The sequence below is a fragment of the Corvus hawaiiensis genome, chromosome 7 (assembly GCF_020740725.1).
Source record: "Corvus hawaiiensis isolate bCorHaw1 chromosome 7, bCorHaw1.pri.cur, whole genome shotgun sequence".
In the NCBI taxonomy this organism is placed as follows: domain Eukaryota; kingdom Metazoa; phylum Chordata; class Aves; order Passeriformes; family Corvidae; genus Corvus; species Corvus hawaiiensis.
In genome coordinates, this window is record NC_063219.1 from 11,438,404 (window position 1) to 11,459,370 (window position 20,967).

Sequence of the window (20,967 nt, forward strand, 5' to 3'; positions counted from 1 at the left end):
TATCATGGAATCGGCAGGGCTCCAGAAGGAACACAAAGGACCCCTCTGGAAAAATAGATCGTGGTCATTGATTCATCTATAGTGGTTTTCCTCTTTTACTGACAGCACCAAGAGGTTCTAAAGGTACCCTTAGCTGAAATCTCCTGAAAACTTACAGAATCTGTAAACAGCCTTTTAACTATTGGCCTTTTCCCTCTGTTTGTTTGTTTTGCTTTGGGTCAAAGTATGTACAAAAATGCAGCCACCAGAAAAAGGCAACAAAAATATACTTTGATGTTAACCCCTGAAGGAAGTTGGGTTTTTTGAAGAGTACCACAAAACATGAATCTGATAACACATTACTTCATGGTTCAGAAATCAGCATCATAATATTCTGTCAGCACATGACAAGTCCTCACTGCAAATCAGATGCATGTGCCAAGAAATTCCTGGGCACTTAAAGTGATTACTTCCACCTTGGGAACAAAAGATGTTAATGGAAGAGCTAAAAACCACCAGTGATGTGATAATCATATTTGATTTTCAAAGAGACTATATTCTAAAGCAGATATAAAGAGTTGCTTCATGACTATTCATCTTTCCCAAAAGAGAAAGTACAAGTGATTGTGACTGATCTGAACAATGGATCCTTAACACGCCACCTCGTGCAGTGCAGCACAGCCAGCTTAGCTATGAGAAAAAACAGAGCCTCCATAGAAACATGGGTTATTTACAATTTCTCATCAAAAACGTCATTTGTGCGCCAACACAAACATGCATGCTTGCAGACTGACAGGGAGATTCAATAGTCTCTCTATATTTTTCTATGAGACAGGAGAAAGATTACAATTTTAAGGAGAATGAGACTAAAACCATCACTGTTCATCCTCTAGTATCTGCTGCTACTGTGAGTAAATGAGAATATCACACGTTAAAGACTGAATGTATTTTGAAATTACTTTGTTGGAATGAAGCCATGCCCAGCATGCTTTGGTGCATGTACCAGTGATTAAGAAATCTTAACTCTGGAAGCCAAAACTGGTTTTATTTGTAGAAGACTGCCAGGTTTGCAGTTGGAAGTAAGATGCATACATGTAGATTTCATCATTCCCTTCTTTTCAATAAAGGGAAACAGTTATATCTAAACCATATACATTCTGAAAATATTAATAAATGTGAATATTGTATTTCACTGCTTCGCAGAATGCCATAAGATCATTAAAGTCTTCAGACAGTTTCTTCACACAGATCTTACAGAGGTCCTTTGTCCAACAGCAGGAAAAGCTACCACATGTAGCATTTAATCTGGTTCCATGAAAAGGCAAAGCCTTTTATTACTGTTGGCTGGGAAAGGCCCATGACAATCACAGTTCTTTTTCTGATAAAAACTTCTTGTTGTCTGGAAATACCTAGAGTTGCTTACACCTCAAATGTTCTCTATTTATTTATACTTTTGTTCTCAAATTTGTAGAAATCCCCTTAAGCCACTTCCGATTTGCTTATCTATTGTCTTGAGGAACCTAAGCACAGCGACATCTATAAACTTGGCCTTCAAATGGAACTTGTCATATTTGCAATGATTTAGTTCTGATCAGCAACTTAGTTAGAATCTGAGAGACCAGTTTCATTCCACTCTGACATGAGTATTCGGACAGCTGCAGTATGCTACGTTTTGAACTCGTGTTAAAGGATAACAAGCTGTCTTTACACAAAATTGTCCCTCATTGCCCCACATTACACTGCCATTTTAATGTACAGTTATTAGACCTATGCTTTTAATTCTCCAGGCATCAGGATGCTGGCATGAGCAGTAACTCAGTTGTTTCACATCTGTGAGAAACAAGTTTGCATGTTTTTTTACAAGTCAGAACAAAATCACAACCCCTGAAGCTGTAATACACCCAGCAAAGTATCTTGTGAGCCCATGGCAAAGGTTCAAGTTTGACAGTCAAATACAATTGTAGTTGTTGACTTTGCTCAAAAATAGGTCTAACTCTTTGTCTTATCAAGTATGAGAAGTGGTTTCATGAAGCCCCTGCAGAAGCTTTGCCTGAGCTACTTACCTGGAGAGTTCTGAGGCGAAGACACCGGCGAGCCTCTCGGGGACTGGCAATAACTAGGATGAAGTAAGGCATGTGGTGGCACATATGACATTATTTCCTCCTCAAACAAGCTGGCAAAAAGGAGCAAAGAAGAAAGAACATGTTTATTTGAATAAATGGCAGTTTTCACTTTCTAGGGATAACGCTCTAGTTATTAACCTGCTCTTTGGTAGTCACTCACCTATTTCCACTATACATACCTAGAGTGCTACAAAACATTTTACTGCCATTTCCTCAAGCATATTTTGAAAGTAGTGGAAAGCAGTAACTGCTACTTTTGTGGGACATTGCTATACATAATTGGGTATTTGTTCTCAAGGTTAAAATACAGTTAATCAGCCTTGAAAATTCATGGGCTGCCCTCTTTTTTGGTTTTTTGTATTCTCATTACAAAGGGGTCAATAACCTTATTCAGAAACATTCTAAACCTCCAGGATTAAGAATCACATCTGAACTTGTTAAGTGTATTGAATGGTAAGCTTGTTGGCATGACATTTTATGTTTAATGACACTCCTGCTGAAACAGGTATCACATCTAGCCTGTTCCAGCTGAGTTATACTTCATGCCTCATCTATTACTGATACACAACTTTTTAGGTGACAAAAACCCAAACATTTTGCAGCCTAATCACTGCATCTGTGTGTGTATGCACACATATATTAAAATTTCAGTCTTTTCCCAAATTTGACACAAGCAAATCAAAAAAGGGACAGAATATCTAATATCAGAATGGATCTGGTATCAAAAGGTATGTTGAATGTGAAACACAACACAAATAAACTGCTGAGATAACATGTAAAAATTATTTTCAAAAATTGAGCTATAGAAAGAATTGCAAGCCAATCTTTTACTGTCCAACGCAATGAAAACAATATTCAAGTAAAAGATGTTTCTTACTAAGTCTGTTCACCAAACAAATACCTAGAAATTCTTTTTACCTGGATTTTTTTTAATGGATCCTTTCTGACAGTTCTTTTTACATTCATGGCCATATGATGTTTTCCTCCAAGTTACACATAGAAATCTTAAGAGGTTTTAAAGAAATAATATTTATATTTTAAAAGGCCCAAACACTGGTTTAAAATGAGATTTTTTTATAGCTGTAATTAATTTGGAGATTTAGGAACCAGAAAGGATCATCATTATGCAACCTGGTCTCAAAATACAACTACTAATGCCAATTCTATTTCACTAGATTCAATTTTAAAGGTACCCATGAATTTCTTGATGCTCTTTTACAGTGAATGAGAATACAGCATCAAGATTAAAGGGTTTAATTTTAGCAAAAAACCTGCCTGGCTTTTGGAGTTCATTAAATGAAAACTGGTAAAGAAGCAGCTTCCCATTTCTTGAAGTCTGTAAGAATATTTTCTTTATTAAAGGGGACAATGCTTGACAGCACAGTGAAGAGGAAAGTGAGACATTAAGTAATCTAAACACCTCTCAAGTATGTGCCTTTATGAACAGGCACTTCCCAAAGCACAGAACTGAACAGATGCATTCTAAAAGTAGCACAAGGCACATTCTTGAAGAAAGGTCTGAGCTGTACCACCTTTCTAAGCATCAGGGCTGGATGCAACAGGACAATTAAAGGCAGTCTGGGCACACCTGTATAAATCACAAGCAGAGTGCTCTTGCACTTGCCTTTCGTATTGCATCGTCCTATGAAAAAGTGTGACCTCCAACTACCATCTGGAAACTGAACATGATGAAAATAAAATCTGAGCCTTGAGTTGTAGCTCACCCAGCTGTAAGTCCCAGGAGTGAAGGGGAAATGATTGGGTGACACCATCAGCACACACTGCTCCCTGCAAGGCTCCTGAGCAGCTGCCACAGCATGTTCCACACGTGCATGGGCAGCAGCAGTGCCTACCTGAGTAACATGACAAGGTCCGCATCACTGGATAAACGCACCAGCCCGGGTGTTCCCTCTGTCCGGATGAACTGGATCTTCTCCCTGTGTAAGCAAAAAAAGCCTTTCCAAATACCTTTTGCAAATAAGACATCCATGTGTACCACAGCAACAAGCAAAAGTACAGAGTATATCAAAAACCTCTGGGTTATGCTTTTCCCTAGTTTTTTTCCCTGCCACACCATGTCCATGTGAGCAGTAAAATATTACAACCAAAAGGTTCATTTTTTCTGAGGAACAATTCTCCTGTTGCCCTCGTCTCTTCAATGCTCATGCAGGTAGTACAGTCACCCAAGCAGTAAAAAAAAATTCAACAAAAAAATAAAAGAAAAATCAATCTCTCAAGTTCACACTACCTGTGACTCTGAATTCAAAGTAGAAGGCTGAGACCTGTGGAAGGACATTCCTACTGTAAAAGTGAACTGTTAAAGAGGCACTGTCTCTTCTGAATCTCTACAAATGCAAGCCATACTTTACAATGCATACTTGTGATTTTAAAGGCAGAGTTTTCGTACCACACTGCACTTAAGATATCATCCCAAAAAAACCCCTGTATTATCTCTCCCCTCTATTTCTCCCAAGCACACATCCTTTCTCCTAGCCCCAGTCTGGTCACTGTCGTGGAATCTCTGCCTCCTAAATTCTGAGCATGGTAACACACAGAATTTTAGGATCTGTACTGAATACAATTTCTTAGACTCCTGTTCTTTTTCTATGCAGAGCTTTTCCCTGCATTCTGAAATATGAGTACATCTTTCATATTTTCTCTTTATCAGTATGATAGTACAGTAGAGATAAATTCTCATTTGGCTTTACACTTCTGGAGAAAAAGAAAACAAAACCCAAACCCATGTAGTAAAACCTGTCCCAAATATGGAGGAGAAAACCCACAAGCAAACAGAAAAGTAAAGATCTCTGTATAAGAACAACAGCATTGGCTCAGCTCAGGAGTCCATCTACCCCACATCCTATTACCAACGGTGACAAGGAGGTCATAAACATTCCATGCAATTGGCAGGACAGGGACATCTGGACAGTTCCAGAGCCACTCCACTTTACATCAGTGCCCAAATGGCAAGGTTGGAGGAAATAAATGGTGGATTACAAAATATACCTTAGCACTTAGTTGGCAGCAACACCAGAAACCAGAAGGACATTTTCTGGGTTAGCTAATATATGCAGCCTTCTAAATGAATGCAACGCATGACTTCCTGGGGTTACCAGTGAGAGTTGTGATTTGAGTGATATTTTTTTAATATATATGCCTTTTGTCTTCCGTTAAGACATAAATTATATTTAATGTGTAACAGGTGCCTTTGCCTGGAGCCTTTTACATTATTTAGCAGCCTCTCAGTTTTACCTGCAGTGGCTTGGAAGAAGATTTAATCTTGGCAACATGCCTAATAAGGATATGGTAAGTATAATATTCTCACTCCACCACTGAAACCCTTGAATAACAATTTTCTACATGTAGTATATTTTCATTTTATATTTTAATAGGCTCTCAACTTCTTATCTCTTCTTTCTTTAAGGGAACAAGAAATTATTTTAGACAGTAAATGTCAAAGATCTTTTCAAATTATCTTTGTCCTCTGGCATTGATTTTCCTCCTCATCTATGGAATAATTACAATAATATTAATAATAATATTTAATATCATTATCATTCCACTTCAACTGCACTGAGGTCCTCAAAGGAACAGGTTACTGGCAGTTGTACTAATCACTATACAAAAAAAAAAAATACACAAATAATTCATACTGCAGGATTTCAGTTAGGTCTTACTTTATCAAGTGCTAACAGCAATGTCCATGGAGTTGCTTAGTCTCACAATGTGTCAAACAGACATGGATGCCAATAATTTGATAAATCAGGGTCTTCAAAGACTAACAGGAAAAATAAAGCTGGGATCTTCATAAAAATGTATGAAATCTTACTGAGACATCAGCTGTAGAAGGATATAGGAGAGGTATAATGGAAGATAATTTACCCTAATCAAATTACTAACTTCAAATACTAAAATTAGAATGGAACCATTCAACTTAACAGAATGGTTTTTCTGACCAATCCCATTCAATTTAAAAATAAAACTATGTTCATTAAAATCCTCGATCATTCTGCTGAAGCAAGCCAGTTAAGGCATATATCTTCAGTCTCCTTCCAAAGTAAATGTACAGAAGGTCATATAATCTCAAGTAAATGAGGAGGTACAGAAAACAGAATCTTTTATCCTCTGATCATCCATTTTTAATCTGAAACCCATATTTTCTTGAGAAAGTCTGAGTTTGTGGGAAACTATGAATCTGTAATCAGGAAGCAAGGTTCTACTAGAAGCGGAATTGGGGAATGCCAACAAGTCTTGTGAGCAATTTGAACTCTAATTTATTAAAAAACCCCACAGCACACATGAAGGAAATGACACCGATTGCTGTCAGACTAAAGGAAATCAAGCACCCTGGGAAAAAGATTATGAAGCAGTAAAACTACAAGCAATCAGAAATTGTTTGTATACTACTGCCCAGCAGATTTCAAATCAAAGCTGGTGGGACAAACTTGCCTACAGTGATATGGGTACAACATAGGAACTGTTTTGACATGCTGTGAACTGTAGATTTCTGTTTTCCTTTCTCTGTATTTTCTAGAGAGCATGTATTCTGCTAGCAGGTTTGTCAGCCAGGATGTCTTTAGAGGGTAAACCACATCTTTAACACAGAAGTCACATCACAAAACTTGTTATACTACACATGGGGAAACTGCAAAACAGGGCAGCTTGTTGAATTTTGGGAACTTGCAGGACATGGAGGAAAAGGGATCATCAATAAGTAACACAGAAGGGAAAAAAACTGAGTGTCAGTGCTGGCTGCCATGCCAGCCAGTGTGGGTAGGCCTCTGGAACACAGCACTGCACAGGAGAGACTGCCAACAACCAAACCAGCATTTTTTTAAATTTAATGTCCAAGGAAGAATAGATACATTCATTTCAGTCCTGGTCACTACTATCCAAGTTGCCAGTGATTCCATTTCCAAGTCTAAACATATGAGGGAGTTGCAACGACCACACAACAATCAAAGATCATCCTTCCTCAGATCTTGTTGCACTATGCAAAAATCTGTAGATATCCCATTTTGTAAATTTTGGAGAGCCATCAAAAATTCGGATTAATGTAAGATTACCTTAAGACGTCATGAGGTCAGGACAGCCTTTCTGTAAATGTGCTTTGTGAAGATAAGGACAAACCCAAATGCCACTCTGCCTCATGCTCCCAGCTGTACACATACCCAAATGAATGGGCACATTTGCTGTGCCATCCAGCTGTCTTGGCACATTTGGAAGACATCAGCAAATCTCTTATGCCAGTTGTTCCAAACATTCTCTTGTAGGTATTTTTATTTGATAATAATACATTACCTCTGTTCTCCTCAACCTTGTTACAGGCTGTTACGCAGAAATACAGTACACAACTATTTCCCACAGCTTTATGAATATGTTTGAATGCACCAGAAGTCTACAATCTGTTATGTTCCACTGTTAATTTTAATGAAAGTAACTAATTGTAATTAGCATTTTGTACTGAAATGGGAATAGCAAACTTCACTAATTTTCTTACCTGAGTGAATGATTCCTGGTAAGATCTGGTTGACGCTCTTGTAGAATTTCAAAGATATTGGGCTGCCGCAAAAATGCAACTATCTTGTCATTGTAAGCTGAAAACATCAACAAAAATATCATGCTGAAACAAGGACATACCAAAACAAAGGATGTCATTCCTTCTGAGTCTTCAACAATAATGACATACTTCACAGTTTTAAGTTTAGAAGTATTGGGTTAATACTTTTGTATGTAAGACTACCAATTCTACTGTCATTTAAGGAACACACTTTTTGAATATGAACCAAATCTCATTGTGAGAGAGATTTGTCTTTCCACTGCTAACAGCTATAATTCTGTTAGCAATTCCTGTTATATTTTAGCACTCACACTCTTAGTTAAGGCCAAACCAGAATATTTATTGCTAGAATAAAGTTGCAGGGACCTTGGTCTTCACTGCACTGAAATCTATTCTCAAACACTAAGCGGCCATTGGAAACACCCGTATCAAATCCTCACTAATGGCTGAGCCTGCAAAGCATGCACATCATGTCCATGGCAAGGGGGAGGATTTAAATGGGCAGAGGTTTTCAAGTAAACATGCCACAGTACAAAGAGCCAGTTACAGTCCATGGGATTAATTTATCTTGATTTAGCACAATGTGACAGCTGTTGGATTTAATAAGCTAAATTCTGTACATGGTGGCACAGAAGTCAGTAGGTCTGTGTGTATGTAACTGAGAACCGAAGTTAAGCTAATGACTAATTCTGATTAACACTTTCTGTAATCCTGCCAAAATAGATGCTCAGAAGTTGTGAGGGGAAAAAAAAGCAAAGGTAAAAATCACTGGGAATACATGGAGTCCAGTTAAGGCCCCATCTGACTCTCTGGCTTCAGTTCATTCTGAGAGCACACAGAGTTAAGTGAGCTTGGGAGGTAGAACACATCTGTTACTTGGTTATGCACACTTCCAGCCCTGAAGGTTCCATCTGAACAGTGGGGAAATGCTGATGGACAGAAGGATCATAACAAATGGTAACTTCTACCCATCCCAAGCAAATGGAAACCCCAGCAATGCACACTGCCATGACCCTCTCAGTGATGGAGAACTCCTCTGAGCAAAGGCTGGATGCTGACATACCCACTGGAACCACATCCTGGTACTGAGCTCTGCTGACTGTGTTAAATGTGCTGGATGGTCTTGGCAAAACTGGGGGTCCTGAATGACGGGAGTCCTCTCCAACCTGAAAACGTGCAAGTAACCACAGTGAGTGTCTCTGTGCCAGCACATGCACTCAGCTACAAAACAGTGAGAATTGATATGGCTTAAAACCAAGCACGTATGTCAAGGCTTTGCTTGATCACTATCCCCAGTAACCACTGCAGCAGGAAGCAGCTGTGCTGTTAGGACAGGTACTAGTAAAACATTATTTAGCATACTGGGCCCATTAATAGGACGAATCAAAACTGATGCAAAATTTACATCTGTTTTTAAATAGTCCCATTCGGAAAAGAGACCAAAAAAAAAATAAAACTGAGGTCCCTTCAGGGGGTCTTTTGTAATTCGTGGACATCTTTGTCTATACAAAACATTCTGAAACCAAACTCTGCTCCTTCATTAGCACCTCTATTACCTCTGTGCATAAATGGAGTTTCCCTAAATCTGAAGTGGAAACAAGTTTGTGGCTGAACCTCAAAGGAGAATAAAGAAGTGAGTTCACATTCAGGCAAGGCAAACAAGCTCAAAATTGGTAAAAACCATGGCTCCTAGAATCATTCAGAAACACTGTTCTGGGTTTTTTTTCATATTCACCTTCTAGTCTTAAAAAAAGTTGCATGTGAACAATTTTTAGGGTAGAACCACAATATAAAATTTTTCTTAAGAGGCATTTGTTATGTCAGGGCAACTGCTGCAGTTTCCTGCATGATGAGGATTCAGTCATTTCTCAGTATTCAGTATTTTAGCTCTATAGAACATTTGGTCAACCTCATTTTCTTCCTGCTGGACCTCTTTGTTTACTTCCCAGTTTATCTGCCTACATGTAATGGTTAGCATTTTAACTGCACTCCCAAACTTCAAAGATCTCTAAAAGATCAAATAATTATAAAAGGTTGCTTTTAAATCCAATCTCTGAAATCACAAAGCAGCAAAAGTCACAAGATATCTCCCAAGACCTTTGTGCTCTCTGGTAATACTCTTTCAGAAAAATGAAGAATTATTTCCTGTTGGGCAATGTGCTGGAAAAGGAATGCCATTATTATTAGCTCCAGCTTCACACTGCAGTTCAGCTTCAGCTAAAAAGGCATTCCTTACACTGGTTCATGTTTGCTTTAGAGCATCTCCCTGTAAAAACTGGGTCAGTGACTTCAAAACATCAAAGTTCACGGCAAGTCAAAGCCAAAGAAAGTATTTTGATAATTTTTTTTCATTAAGTATTCATCTTTTGCTATAACGTACATTTTTAAGCAATAGCTTAAAAATGGGAAAGAAATGCAAATATGCAATATTCAATACATAAGCCCTAAAGTGCAGAGGAAAAACTGGTTTTCAAGTTCATACATTTGCATACAAAAATCATGGCATCATTAATCCCAGAATGGGAATACTGTATTGAATTTCTATGCTTGAGATTCCTAGCTGGAATTATACCTCAATTCAAGTTACAATTGTAACAATATCAAGGAAACACTTCTAAAATTGCATGTAGAAACATGGTTTAAGGAATTTCATGTATCTAGATGGAGTGGGAAATTTTGACAGGTAACCAGCACTATGTATATGCAATATATTTGATCATTTCTTGTTGGATAAACTATACTTATTTTGCAGCATTGACAGCTTCAGCAGCATGGTTGGCACAAATACCTGTTTTAAGTGCAGAGCTACTGGATGCTGCTTAAAGAAAGATAATTTGGGTGCATATTGAGTCAGGTTAAGAAAAAAAAAAATTTCTGCTCTGTTACAAATCAATCACAACAGAAATACTTGCTTTACCCAATTCAAGATCTGAATAGCTATCTGAAAGCACTTCTAGCTTCCTTCCTTGCCTGATACATGACATCACCAAATTGATGGAAAATGCTATTTAAAACCATTTGCAAAATATATCTGACATTGGAGGGGGCTGACTAAACCATGTTAACACAGGATATGATAAGATACACAGCCAGTGCTGTGGCACTCACCCACTGCAGCTCAGCGGAAACCCTGCTAGAGAAGTGGCAGACAAAATTCATGTCTGCTCTAAAACAGAGGTCTGGCAGACGTTCATCTGCCACAAGACTAAGCTATAAAAAGGATAAATCAGAGCATTTCTCTTGCTATTCTAAACTGTATTATCTTTAATTCCTGGCATGGAATAGCCATCTCCTGAAAAGACAATTTACAGCCAACAGTATGGAGGTTTTAAAATAAAGTACAACTGAAGTCCAAGTCACTGCACATACACAAGGTTACAAGTATAAAGAAGTGACAACAATAATATGGAGACAGCCAGTGAAAACGGTGCACAGTGACATATCAACAAAATAGTATTTTACATGTATCTCTGATCAGAAAGTAGAGATGAAATACATATGCAAAGGCACGTAACAGTCTGATAAATATGTATGTGGTAAGATTTTTTTATACTTAATGGGAAGGTTGCAGAACTAGGTGTACAGTCACACATGCATCTTTTCCCCCTTTTATTTGTCACAGTTATATATCAACACACTCAGCAGACACCATGCGAGACAACAATACACATTTTGTCCATGAAGGAGTGGATACAGGAGCTGGTAATCTGTAATCAGATGCTCTCCTGTGGTTAAGTGGGGTTACTGCAAATTCGAAGTAAGAGAAACTCATGTTTGATATTTTTCCTCTGAATTCACACGTTTTTAAAGCAACAACGGCTAGCAGAAAAAATAATAAAATCGTTATGGATAACTGCTGCCCACTTACAGAAGAATCATGCTCCTCACAACACGGAATGATGTGAAAGAGGATGATGTTAAGTAAGGAGGTGTTTGTGAGAAGGAGGCACAGACCCCACTCACCTCCCCAGCACTGTGGCTGCGCTGCCGAGTGAGGTGCTGCCGATGGACCAACGCGCTGGTGGGCCTGCTGCTCTGCAAGGGCAGCCGCGGGTCGATGAACGTCGTGGTGCGCGAATTGTGGTCGACAAAGAAAGCCTGCAGAAGGAGAGACAAGACAGAATTTATGGCCAATCCTTGTTTTTTTAAATTATGTCTGAGGTTAACGCCTATTGGGGATGTAGGTTTCATTCGATCAGGTGGGGCTGTGTAAAATCTGTTACTGTGGCTTGCATTTCCCTTCCGCAGAAGGAGGATAACAGTTTTCCATCCCACTGAAGGGATGAGTTGTTTAATGCCTTACTTTGTTCATGTCTATAGTCCTTTGAAATTCTCATCTGACAAGCATCAGGAGTGGGAAGCTTTATTATGACTGTCAAGAAGAGAAGACTTGAATATTTAATAAAAGTAATCCTGGTGTATTGTCCTTTTCATTCGCCTATAAGCATCTAAAAAGGTGTCATTAAGTAGCAAACCCATTCCCTTTTGTGAAGTATTTACCATATAATTATGAACACAATTGGCTGTGTATATGTCAAGTGTATTCTTGCATCCAGTGATGAACTATGATTACAGGCCAACAGACATTTCTGCCATATTCCTGATACAAATATTCCAAGTTCACTGACCTGTTCTTCTAAAAACCAAAACAAAATGCAAAAAAAAAAAAAACCCAAAGCACCACCCCAAACAAAAAAAAGACCTCTCAAAACCAAAAAGAAAGGTCAGCCAAGAACACAAAGATGATGGCACCGAAAGTATTTAAATCAGGCAATTGATGGGAACAACCACATATTGGCCAGTCAACCATTTGCTGAAAACAAGGTCACAGAAACATGTATCCTGGAAAATGAAAACCTCCTACAATTCTATCCAATTTGAACCAAAAAGTTTTCTAAGCCCTGAAATTTAAACTTTTTGCAGCATCAGTGTTGTACTTGGAAACCAGCACTGTTGCATTTCAACACACTCTGTGTTTTCTGTCACAATACTGGAAACATGTGGAAGTGGCAAAAAAAGGTCTCTGTTTTGAGCAGGAGAATTACAGGAAAGTGACATCTGAGGAATCAAAGAATCTGGACCAGCAGAGAGGTGGTTAGGGACAGCAGGAGCCATTTCTGCGTTTGGCTACCAATGAGGTACTTTGACCACAGTTTCACAAACAATTTAGTCCTGTGGTGTCAGCAAAAGAAACATTCTCATCTTTCCTCCTCTTGACCACTTGTTTCATCCCCTGGGTGCCCTTCCTGCCTTGTGCTGGCACAAGTGTTTGTGTAGCCATGCAGTGAACCCAGTAGGGGAGCTGGTCCAGGCTAAAATTACTCTTTTAGCCCCTCTCCCTGCTGGCTCCTCTAACCTCGGTCAGCTCACCAGAGATGAGAGGAGAGCAGAACCACTCTTCTGGCAGCAACATCAGCTTCTAGTATTCATGGAATCATTGTTTCAGACTGCTTGGGAAAACCAGACCAGAGAAAATACAATTCTTCTGACTGCTCTGAAGGTAGGAAGACAAACCAGTGTGTCATGCTATACAGCAACTAAATGTCATTATGGATTGTGATGGGAGAAAATGTTCATACTTCCATTTCCCAAGGAAGGAGAAGCATATGGAGAGACACCACAGCTGCAAAACCCTGAAAGTGCTCCAGAAAAGAGCACCAAGCCCCCTACAGCCCCAACGGCAATCACCTGTACCTGTAGCCTCTGCCTACAAGGAAGGAATCCCGTCACCTGAGCAGTAAGGAAGAACTCTGTTCTGACCATCTGACATAGTCACAGATATGCAAGTGAAACTGTTTCACAGTTCAAACACTATAAATTATATTTGATAAATGAAATTTTAATTGCTACATCTGAGCCTGATGCAGAACTTGTTTACCTTGACAAACAATGATGCCACCTGCAGTACAAGTATACAGATCAGAGAATATGAAACCAGTGAGAAAGCAGAATGAAAACCATCATGACATTTATATTTGGGGCCTGGAAGATGACTGGAAGAGACTGCGGGAACACAGCCAGTCTTTCTGAAAATTTTGCTCCTGATTGGTAAGATCTAGTTATTTACTAGCAAGTGGTTGGTATAGGGTTTTTTTAATATCCTTCTATCTATTTTGTCTAGTCTGTGTACATTTATAAGATGTAAAGCACTTTCAGCAAAACACAGGTTGATTTCATTAAGTCAACACCATATTGTAAATCACTTATTAAAAAAATCCTGATTCAATATAGGAGGTAGTACCACCTAGAGCTGCACCACTCAGTTCTGAGTTAACGCAGCACTCTAGTATTGCACGCAGTGTTCCAAAGCATTCTATTTCAATAACATGAAGATAAAGACAATCATATCTTATTAAATATGAATGTTTGCAGGCCAGCTCATAGTAGCCTACTTTAAAACAAAGCATAAATTAGCACTTTGAAGCTATGGTGAAGATAACCATTGGAGCTTCAATGCTTTGGGCTAATCTGGACACTGGCACACAGCTCAAAATACAGTGTGGTTCACAGTCTCCTTTCAAAAAAATTCCTCGCATAACTCCTGCCTAGCTATAATCCATAAATCTACAATGCTTGAAGAGACTGACATAAAATAGGTAGTGCCAAAACTATATTTAGCCCATTAAACATGAATAGTTGCCCCAATTATCCTTCCAGTTAAAATCTATGAATCTTGCTAAATTACTTTTTTTTCCTATTGAAGACTTCAGTAATCAATTATGGTTTCATTAATTGTAGAGAGAAAAAACAAAAATGTCCTCTAATAACTTCCTATGTATTTGCACATCTTGCAGAGAACTAACTAAAAAGTACATACACTTGCATCTGGCTTTAAAATATGGACATGTGCTTACACACACTGCACAAATGCACTTATCTGTATGATGTCTGTGTGTATGTACATGGACAGAGCAAGGCAGAATCTCAAAGTTCAGCTCAGGGGCCTATTTAGCCTATTATGATGCTTCATCCTACCACATTTTCCAATGGCCTTCTGCCTCCCTGTAGTCAGTGACTGATGAAGGATCACCTGTAATGCCCATTAGAAACTACATTCTAGTCACACCTGACCTTTTAGGGAGGACTGCATGATGTTATGTCCTGTAGGGGATACACAGAGGAGCCAAAGAGGAGTGGGCAACTGGGCTTTGCTGTGCAGCTCTGGAGGGAGTTTGGAGGTGGGCAGTCTCCAGCTGACCTTGGAAGACACCCCACAGAGGACAAGCAAGCAGCACCACACTGCCATGGGGGAGTGAAAACATCACTACTCAGCATCGCAGCAGGGCCAGAACGATCGCTGTGCCTCGTGAGCAAGAGCACCAAGCTCTCACTGTGATATACTTGAAGAAATAAAGGAAAACCTCTTCTCAGCAGGGAAGAGTAGTTAAGGAAAGGAAACAATTATATATTGTGTTATGGCTAATTTCTACTTGCTTCTCTTTAGGTTTGTGCTTTAATAAAGGCAGGTCCAGTTTCAGTTTGGTCTCCCCAAGCACTGTTCTTGCCATGTACTGGCCCTGATCTCTCTCAGGTGCTGAATAGGCTTTTCCACTGGCCACAAGTGGCACTTGTGACAAAGACAATTCAACATAATGAAAATGAGTAATACTAAGACTAATTCAAAATGAAGAAATCCCAGTAGGAATTTATTCAGTGCTTCCTCTTCATGATTAATACTGTGGTAGCATTGCTGTTACCAAATACCACATCAGAAATCCAAAGGTCTAATTCTCTCTATGGAGCACATATTAAAGAAAACTGAAAATTGCCCTATTCTTCAGGAGAAAACTGGCCTCTGAAGAACTGAACAGAACAAGAATGACTTAAAACAGAAAACAGTGAGGCAAAGAACAACGTTAGTAGAATTGCACGTTCCTAATTGTGTGTCTAATGAAAAAACAAAGTGCTTTTCGGAGTTAAAACATCTAGAAAACAACCCTCAGGCACTTCCACCCTTCAGTTTAGAACTGTCTAATCTTTCCAAGCATCAAGATCATTTTTTATATGGACCCGCACAGCTAACCACATCCAGAGTGATAAATGTGAGAACCAAGAAGTTTAATGTGCCAGTAATCCTAATGAACTGATAAGCCTTATCACTTCCTCACATGCTAATCACAACCTATTTTTAACCCTCCTGTTTTCTGCAAAAAATATAGTGGTCTAAATACTGAGGGTGCACTCACTTAAAGTTACATTAAACTTCACACCAAAACTATAAAAGTGATACCAAAATATTTTTTTAGGAAATTGAAAATTGATACCTGTTTAAAAAAAGCAGTGAGACTTGCAACTATTTAAGATCTCTAATACCTCTTAAGGAAACCTACTCCATACCATCTTTTTCCTGTTAAGCAATACACAACCACCAGAGTGATCATCCCCAGAGCTCTCCCACGCCATCCATTTTATCTCAGAAACTGATGGACACAAGGCCTTCTTAGCACTGTAGAGTTACCTTGCCCTGATGGTCATGTTTCATTTCCCAGCCCCTTGGCAGCTCCAGCTGTTTGTTGGCAAACATGTTGAGGAAGCCCACCAAATCCCGGTTGTGCTGGTAGCGCTCGAAGTGGTGGGTGTCCCGCCGGACTTTGGTGATCATGTGCTTCAAACACGTGTTATTTGTAAACATGCGGTAGGCACTCTGAAAAACACACAGCAGCAAAGGTTTTCAAAGAGAAAACTGCTCTTACCACAGAAGACAACCTCCTTCATTGTAAGTGTGCTTGCAGAAGAAAAGTTACTCATTCCATTGCTTCTTCTTACAACATAAATCCTGTTACACAAAGAAACACCGGGGAGGGGGGACCTGTGCAAAAAGAAGCACTGAAGAGCAGCCAAAATAGGAAAAGGAAGATAAATATTAAGATGCTTTTTGTTCAGATATAAACCAGGCACTCTGGGGGAAGCAAATCATACCATTAAGCAGCAAAGTCTTTCTCAGAATTGTGTCTCACCCTGTGCAAAGCACAGTAAGAAAGCTATTGCTTCAATAAACAAATAATTTTGTGTCATAAGAAAGATGAAGAACTGAGTGGAAAATAAAAACTGCTATCATGCTGAGCTAGGATGGTTCTGACAGCTCAATAATTGCAAGGGATGATGATGAGTGAATTTATCCAGCCTCCCTATGTACTACCAATATCTTATCATCAAACACTGAGCAGCATCTTTGTACACAAAACAACTGCATTTATAAGCACATATTTACGAAAGCCTTTGAGCTGTAGCCACCATACTCACAGGGTTAGAATGCAGCACTGTAAAGAACTCTGGGCTGATAAGGAATTTCACAGGGGGAGACTGGAGCAATAAAGTAAGTCTGGATCTGGAGGTAGAGTGAGGCAGCACATTCTCTCTTCGAAAATCTAAGAGCAAAGTAAATGACAAAGACTTCCAGCAGTTATTACCAAAGCATCACTGCAAACAACTACATTGATTTGAATCACACAAGCAGGGAAAGCATTAAGTACACAACTATTACAGATTTACCGAGGATTCTCCACACAAGCGTACCCAAATTTCTTCTAACATAACACTGAAGTTTCTGAAAATATTACAATTTTAATTTAGCAACATTTACTTGTGGCTTTTGGTAAATAATCATTAAAAAAAATCACATTCAATTATTTGGGTTACCAAGTTTGTGCCTGTATATAAGATGAAGAAAGTCCCTGGGGCATGTCTGCACCACTATATTTTAGCTGTATGCAGGTAAGTTATTTTCTAAATGCTAACGAATGGACATAAAAGTCATTGTACACTTATAAATGTTTCATTCCTTCTTAAAAAACAAACAATAAATCTGCCATTACCACAGCCCCAGTCCTGATACAGTATTTAAGCCGTTTATGTAAGTAATAAGCAGGATGCCAAGGAAGTACCTTTCAAGTTTCAACTTCCAATAAACATTTGTGTCTTCTCCTAGCAACTACAGAAGTGCCCTGATTTTTCTTCAGTACCAGGAAGGAAGTGAAAATACACTGAGTGGTGTTTGCTACAATGTCAGAACTGTTGCCCCCAATTCTCTTTGAAGATATTTGGAAGCATATTTATAATGTAAATGAAAAACTGCAAGTTCAGATTTGGTCTTCAATGATTTTAAACTAAAATGTGTGCTGCCATCTACATTTCAGTTTCTTTCTTTTTTACACATTGCAGTATTTGCACACTTCTCCATCAAATGCATATTAACCATGTAGGTCGCAGCTATCACAGAAATAAAAGATCATAACACACAAGAGCAAGGAGGGAGGCAGTGAATGAGATTCTAAACTGAGGAAAAAGTAAGAATAAATTACAAAAGAAGAGGAAAATAACATAAACAGGTAAAATTCTAAATATGGATAGCTAAATATTATGAAAAAAGGGAACGGGGAAAATAAAGGCATTCATTCTAAGTATTAGAGGAAACCAGGAAGTGGGAGGGTAATTGGTAAAATAAATGAACAAGAGGATTTTTAGAAACACTACTTAAACAATAGACCTCAAGCTCTCCCACATGGAGCACATCAGTGGAGCGAAGGCAGAGTGGTACAAAGGCTCCTGAAGCTGTGCCTGAATACTTGGGCTGGGAGTGTCTTGCAGACGTGCACTGAAGTTATATGTGAACTCTGTACTGATACAAAACTTGGGTGTGCACCAGGCAACTCTCACAGCCTGGAAGATGCTGTGACATGCTGCAGATACATCCTCTGTCATATTCTGGGCAATCTGGAAACCAGAATGGCTCACCAGGTGAGTTTTTATTGCAGTCTGAGGCTTATGAATTTGGTTTATGAGAAGTTTATTCAGCTGAACTTGCTGGTTAGGGTTTGGCCTGAATTTGCTTAAAGCCGATTTGTGTACAGCACAAACCATCTGGCCGCACATGCACAAAGATAGAAAAGGAAATGGCTACAACAGAAGTGAAGACTACAAGTAATAAAAGAGAACACTTAGGTAAATCTCAAGCTCTACAATGACTTGAAACTCGAGAAAGGGTGACATTGCTTGCACATCAGATTAATTTAGGAGAGAGTTTTATAAGAGTATGTCAAGAGCATCTAGAGACAAAGCCAAAGCACATGACACCACACAGCTATGCAAGGGACTGGATGGGTAACAAACTTTATAATGTACTAGAAAATCATTAGTAGGAAGATGACAAAGGGAGAACCTGCTTAGGGAAAAGAAAAAACAGTTATGATCTTCAGAACTCAAAAAAAAAAAAGGTCTTTCTATCTTCATTCAAAAGGTTAACACTGGCCAGACAATCAGAAGAATGAAAAAACGAAGGCGAGAGAGAGCAGGTTAAAGATCATGGTGCAAATTAAAGGTTTTCAAAGCCTTTAGGTCAGGTGAAATGCATTCTAACTGTTAGGAAATGAGGTGGAGCAATCACTGAGACACTGGTGGCTCTTTCAGAGGTCTGAGGGAGTTCTCAGAAGGAAAGGGATAAATGATGTCCACCAAGATGTTTCACCAAAATCTCTCTGGGTCTGGTCCTACTCATTATTTCTACTAATGACTGGATAGGGAAGACAAAACTTGCTCCAAATTAGGGGATTCTGCAGTACTTGGACAGCAGGATGGACAAGATTCAAAACCACAGGGGCACATCAAGAAAGTGCAAAGATCTGTGTGCAGTTCGGGACAATCTGTAGAGGGATTCCTTGTGGAATATAGGATACCCCAGGAGGGCTTGGGCATCCCAGGGCTGTTGCAGAAGTACCCCTGACGGGGCCTCAGGCTGAAAACAGGTTTGCAAGGCACCTGCTAGCTGGCAGCCTTGAACAGCCTTGGGAAAAGGTATACACTGGTCAGTTCCCCCGCTGCTTAGAGGCTTTCTCATGAGAAAGGGGCGTGAACTTTGGAAAAAGTATAACTTGGTGTAACGGAATAATAAGAGGGGAGCACGATGCTCAATTGTATCGGTGTTCGTATCGTGACTCTGGCTGGATTCCCCTGCTCCCGGGACCCCCCCCCCGCTACAACAATCAACTCACAAACACCAGATGAAAAACAGGTATCTGTGCCAAAGTTCTGCACACAAGGATCAGGACCTGATTTTAGCAGATCAAAGATTGAACACTGGTTAGTGTCAAGCTATCAAAAAAAAAAAAAAACCAAAACCTTCTGCAGGAATGTACAAGGAGTGTTTTATGTAGGACTCTTCCACAACCTCTTCAGTACAGCAGAGTCATAGCTTTATTTGATTTTCTGAATTTCCTCAGAAGCTGAAGACCAACTCAAGACAATCCTGAGTAGGCCAAAAAAATAATTTGAGACCTAAAACCAGAAGTCACAAGGAAAGACTAGGAAGTAATGGATTTAAAGGTATGTTATAAGAAGAGTGATATAAGTAGACTGTCTAAAAGAGCTGAAGAATGCCCGTCAAGTGGAGAACATGTTATAAGAACTCATGACACTGTATTTGGTAAGTATGGCCTAGGAACAGATCATCCAATCTACCTACAGAGATGTAGTTGATGACTGCCTGAAGCCCTTTCTAGTCCTATATTCTACAATTTTAAACTGCATTAGCAGAGTCAAAACATTTGTATGCCAGACCACACAATTTTAATTTTTTTTACTGCAAATGTCCTGCTTTCTTAACCAGTCTGGTACTGACAGGAAAGTGCTCTGAATCTCACATTCATCTCTTCAGCATATTGAGCAGGCTGAGTCATAACCTTCAAAACTAGACAGCAATGAAAACAAATGGCTTAATTTTCACACAGATTTTCAGAGGAAGAAGTTAGGGTTTGCTTTATGTACTCTCACTAAGTCATCTATGAGATAAGTGCTCTCTTCTTTAGAGAAGGGGGAAAAAATTATTTTTCTTTTAACCTGAATTAGAATGGTGAAATTCAGCTTCCTCTGCAGCTCCATCCACAGCATTTGTGTGCTCTTCAGGCCTGTCATTTGTCATCGTTCTTCGGATGCTCTGGTACCTAGGGTTGGAAAACTGGATTTTATATGTAGTATGTGGTAACTATGACCCAATTCTGGCTCCTAGGGAGCCTGCCCAACTTTTCTGTCATGTAGGTTAACATATATTGACCTCTGATTTCTGCAGTAATAGCCTTTTGAATTTCTGACAAGCATTATCAGATGTATTATTTTTGGTCACATAGCTTAAGATCACAGGTAGAACCCAAAGTCCTGAAAGCCCACATGCAAACTAAAAGCAATAGCCACATAAAAATAACCACCTAAGGCCAGCTGTGGTAGCAACTGTGGCCTTGTCTCCATGCTCAGCCTTGCAGTGGTGAATGCAGTTTTGCAAGCACACAAAATTCACTAGCACCAAGGGTAATTCCT

The 20,967-nt window shown here is 39.2% G+C and overlaps 1 protein-coding gene across 5 annotated transcripts in view; it reads right to left on the bottom strand.

Annotated features, from left to right (window-relative positions):
* Nucleotides 1-20,967, bottom strand: part of HECW2 (HECT, C2 and WW domain containing E3 ubiquitin protein ligase 2) — a 154,543-nt gene that overhangs the window by 23,266 nt on the left and 110,310 nt on the right. For all 5 annotated transcript variants that reach the window (XM_048310215.1, XM_048310213.1, XM_048310216.1 and 2 more), the window contains 8 exons: nucleotides 20,494-20,597; nucleotides 16,906-17,030; nucleotides 16,121-16,306; nucleotides 11,626-11,760; nucleotides 8,726-8,828; nucleotides 7,603-7,699; nucleotides 3,956-4,039; nucleotides 2,043-2,152 (listed from right to left, as the gene is read on the bottom strand). In XM_048310215.1, coding sequence (XP_048166172.1) covers nucleotides 2,043-2,152; nucleotides 3,956-4,039; nucleotides 7,603-7,699; nucleotides 8,726-8,828; nucleotides 11,626-11,760; nucleotides 16,121-16,306; nucleotides 16,906-17,030; nucleotides 20,494-20,597 — 944 coding nt within the window. The remainder of the gene's footprint in view (nucleotides 1-2,042; nucleotides 2,153-3,955; nucleotides 4,040-7,602; nucleotides 7,700-8,725; nucleotides 8,829-11,625; nucleotides 11,761-16,120; nucleotides 16,307-16,905; nucleotides 17,031-20,493; nucleotides 20,598-20,967) is intronic.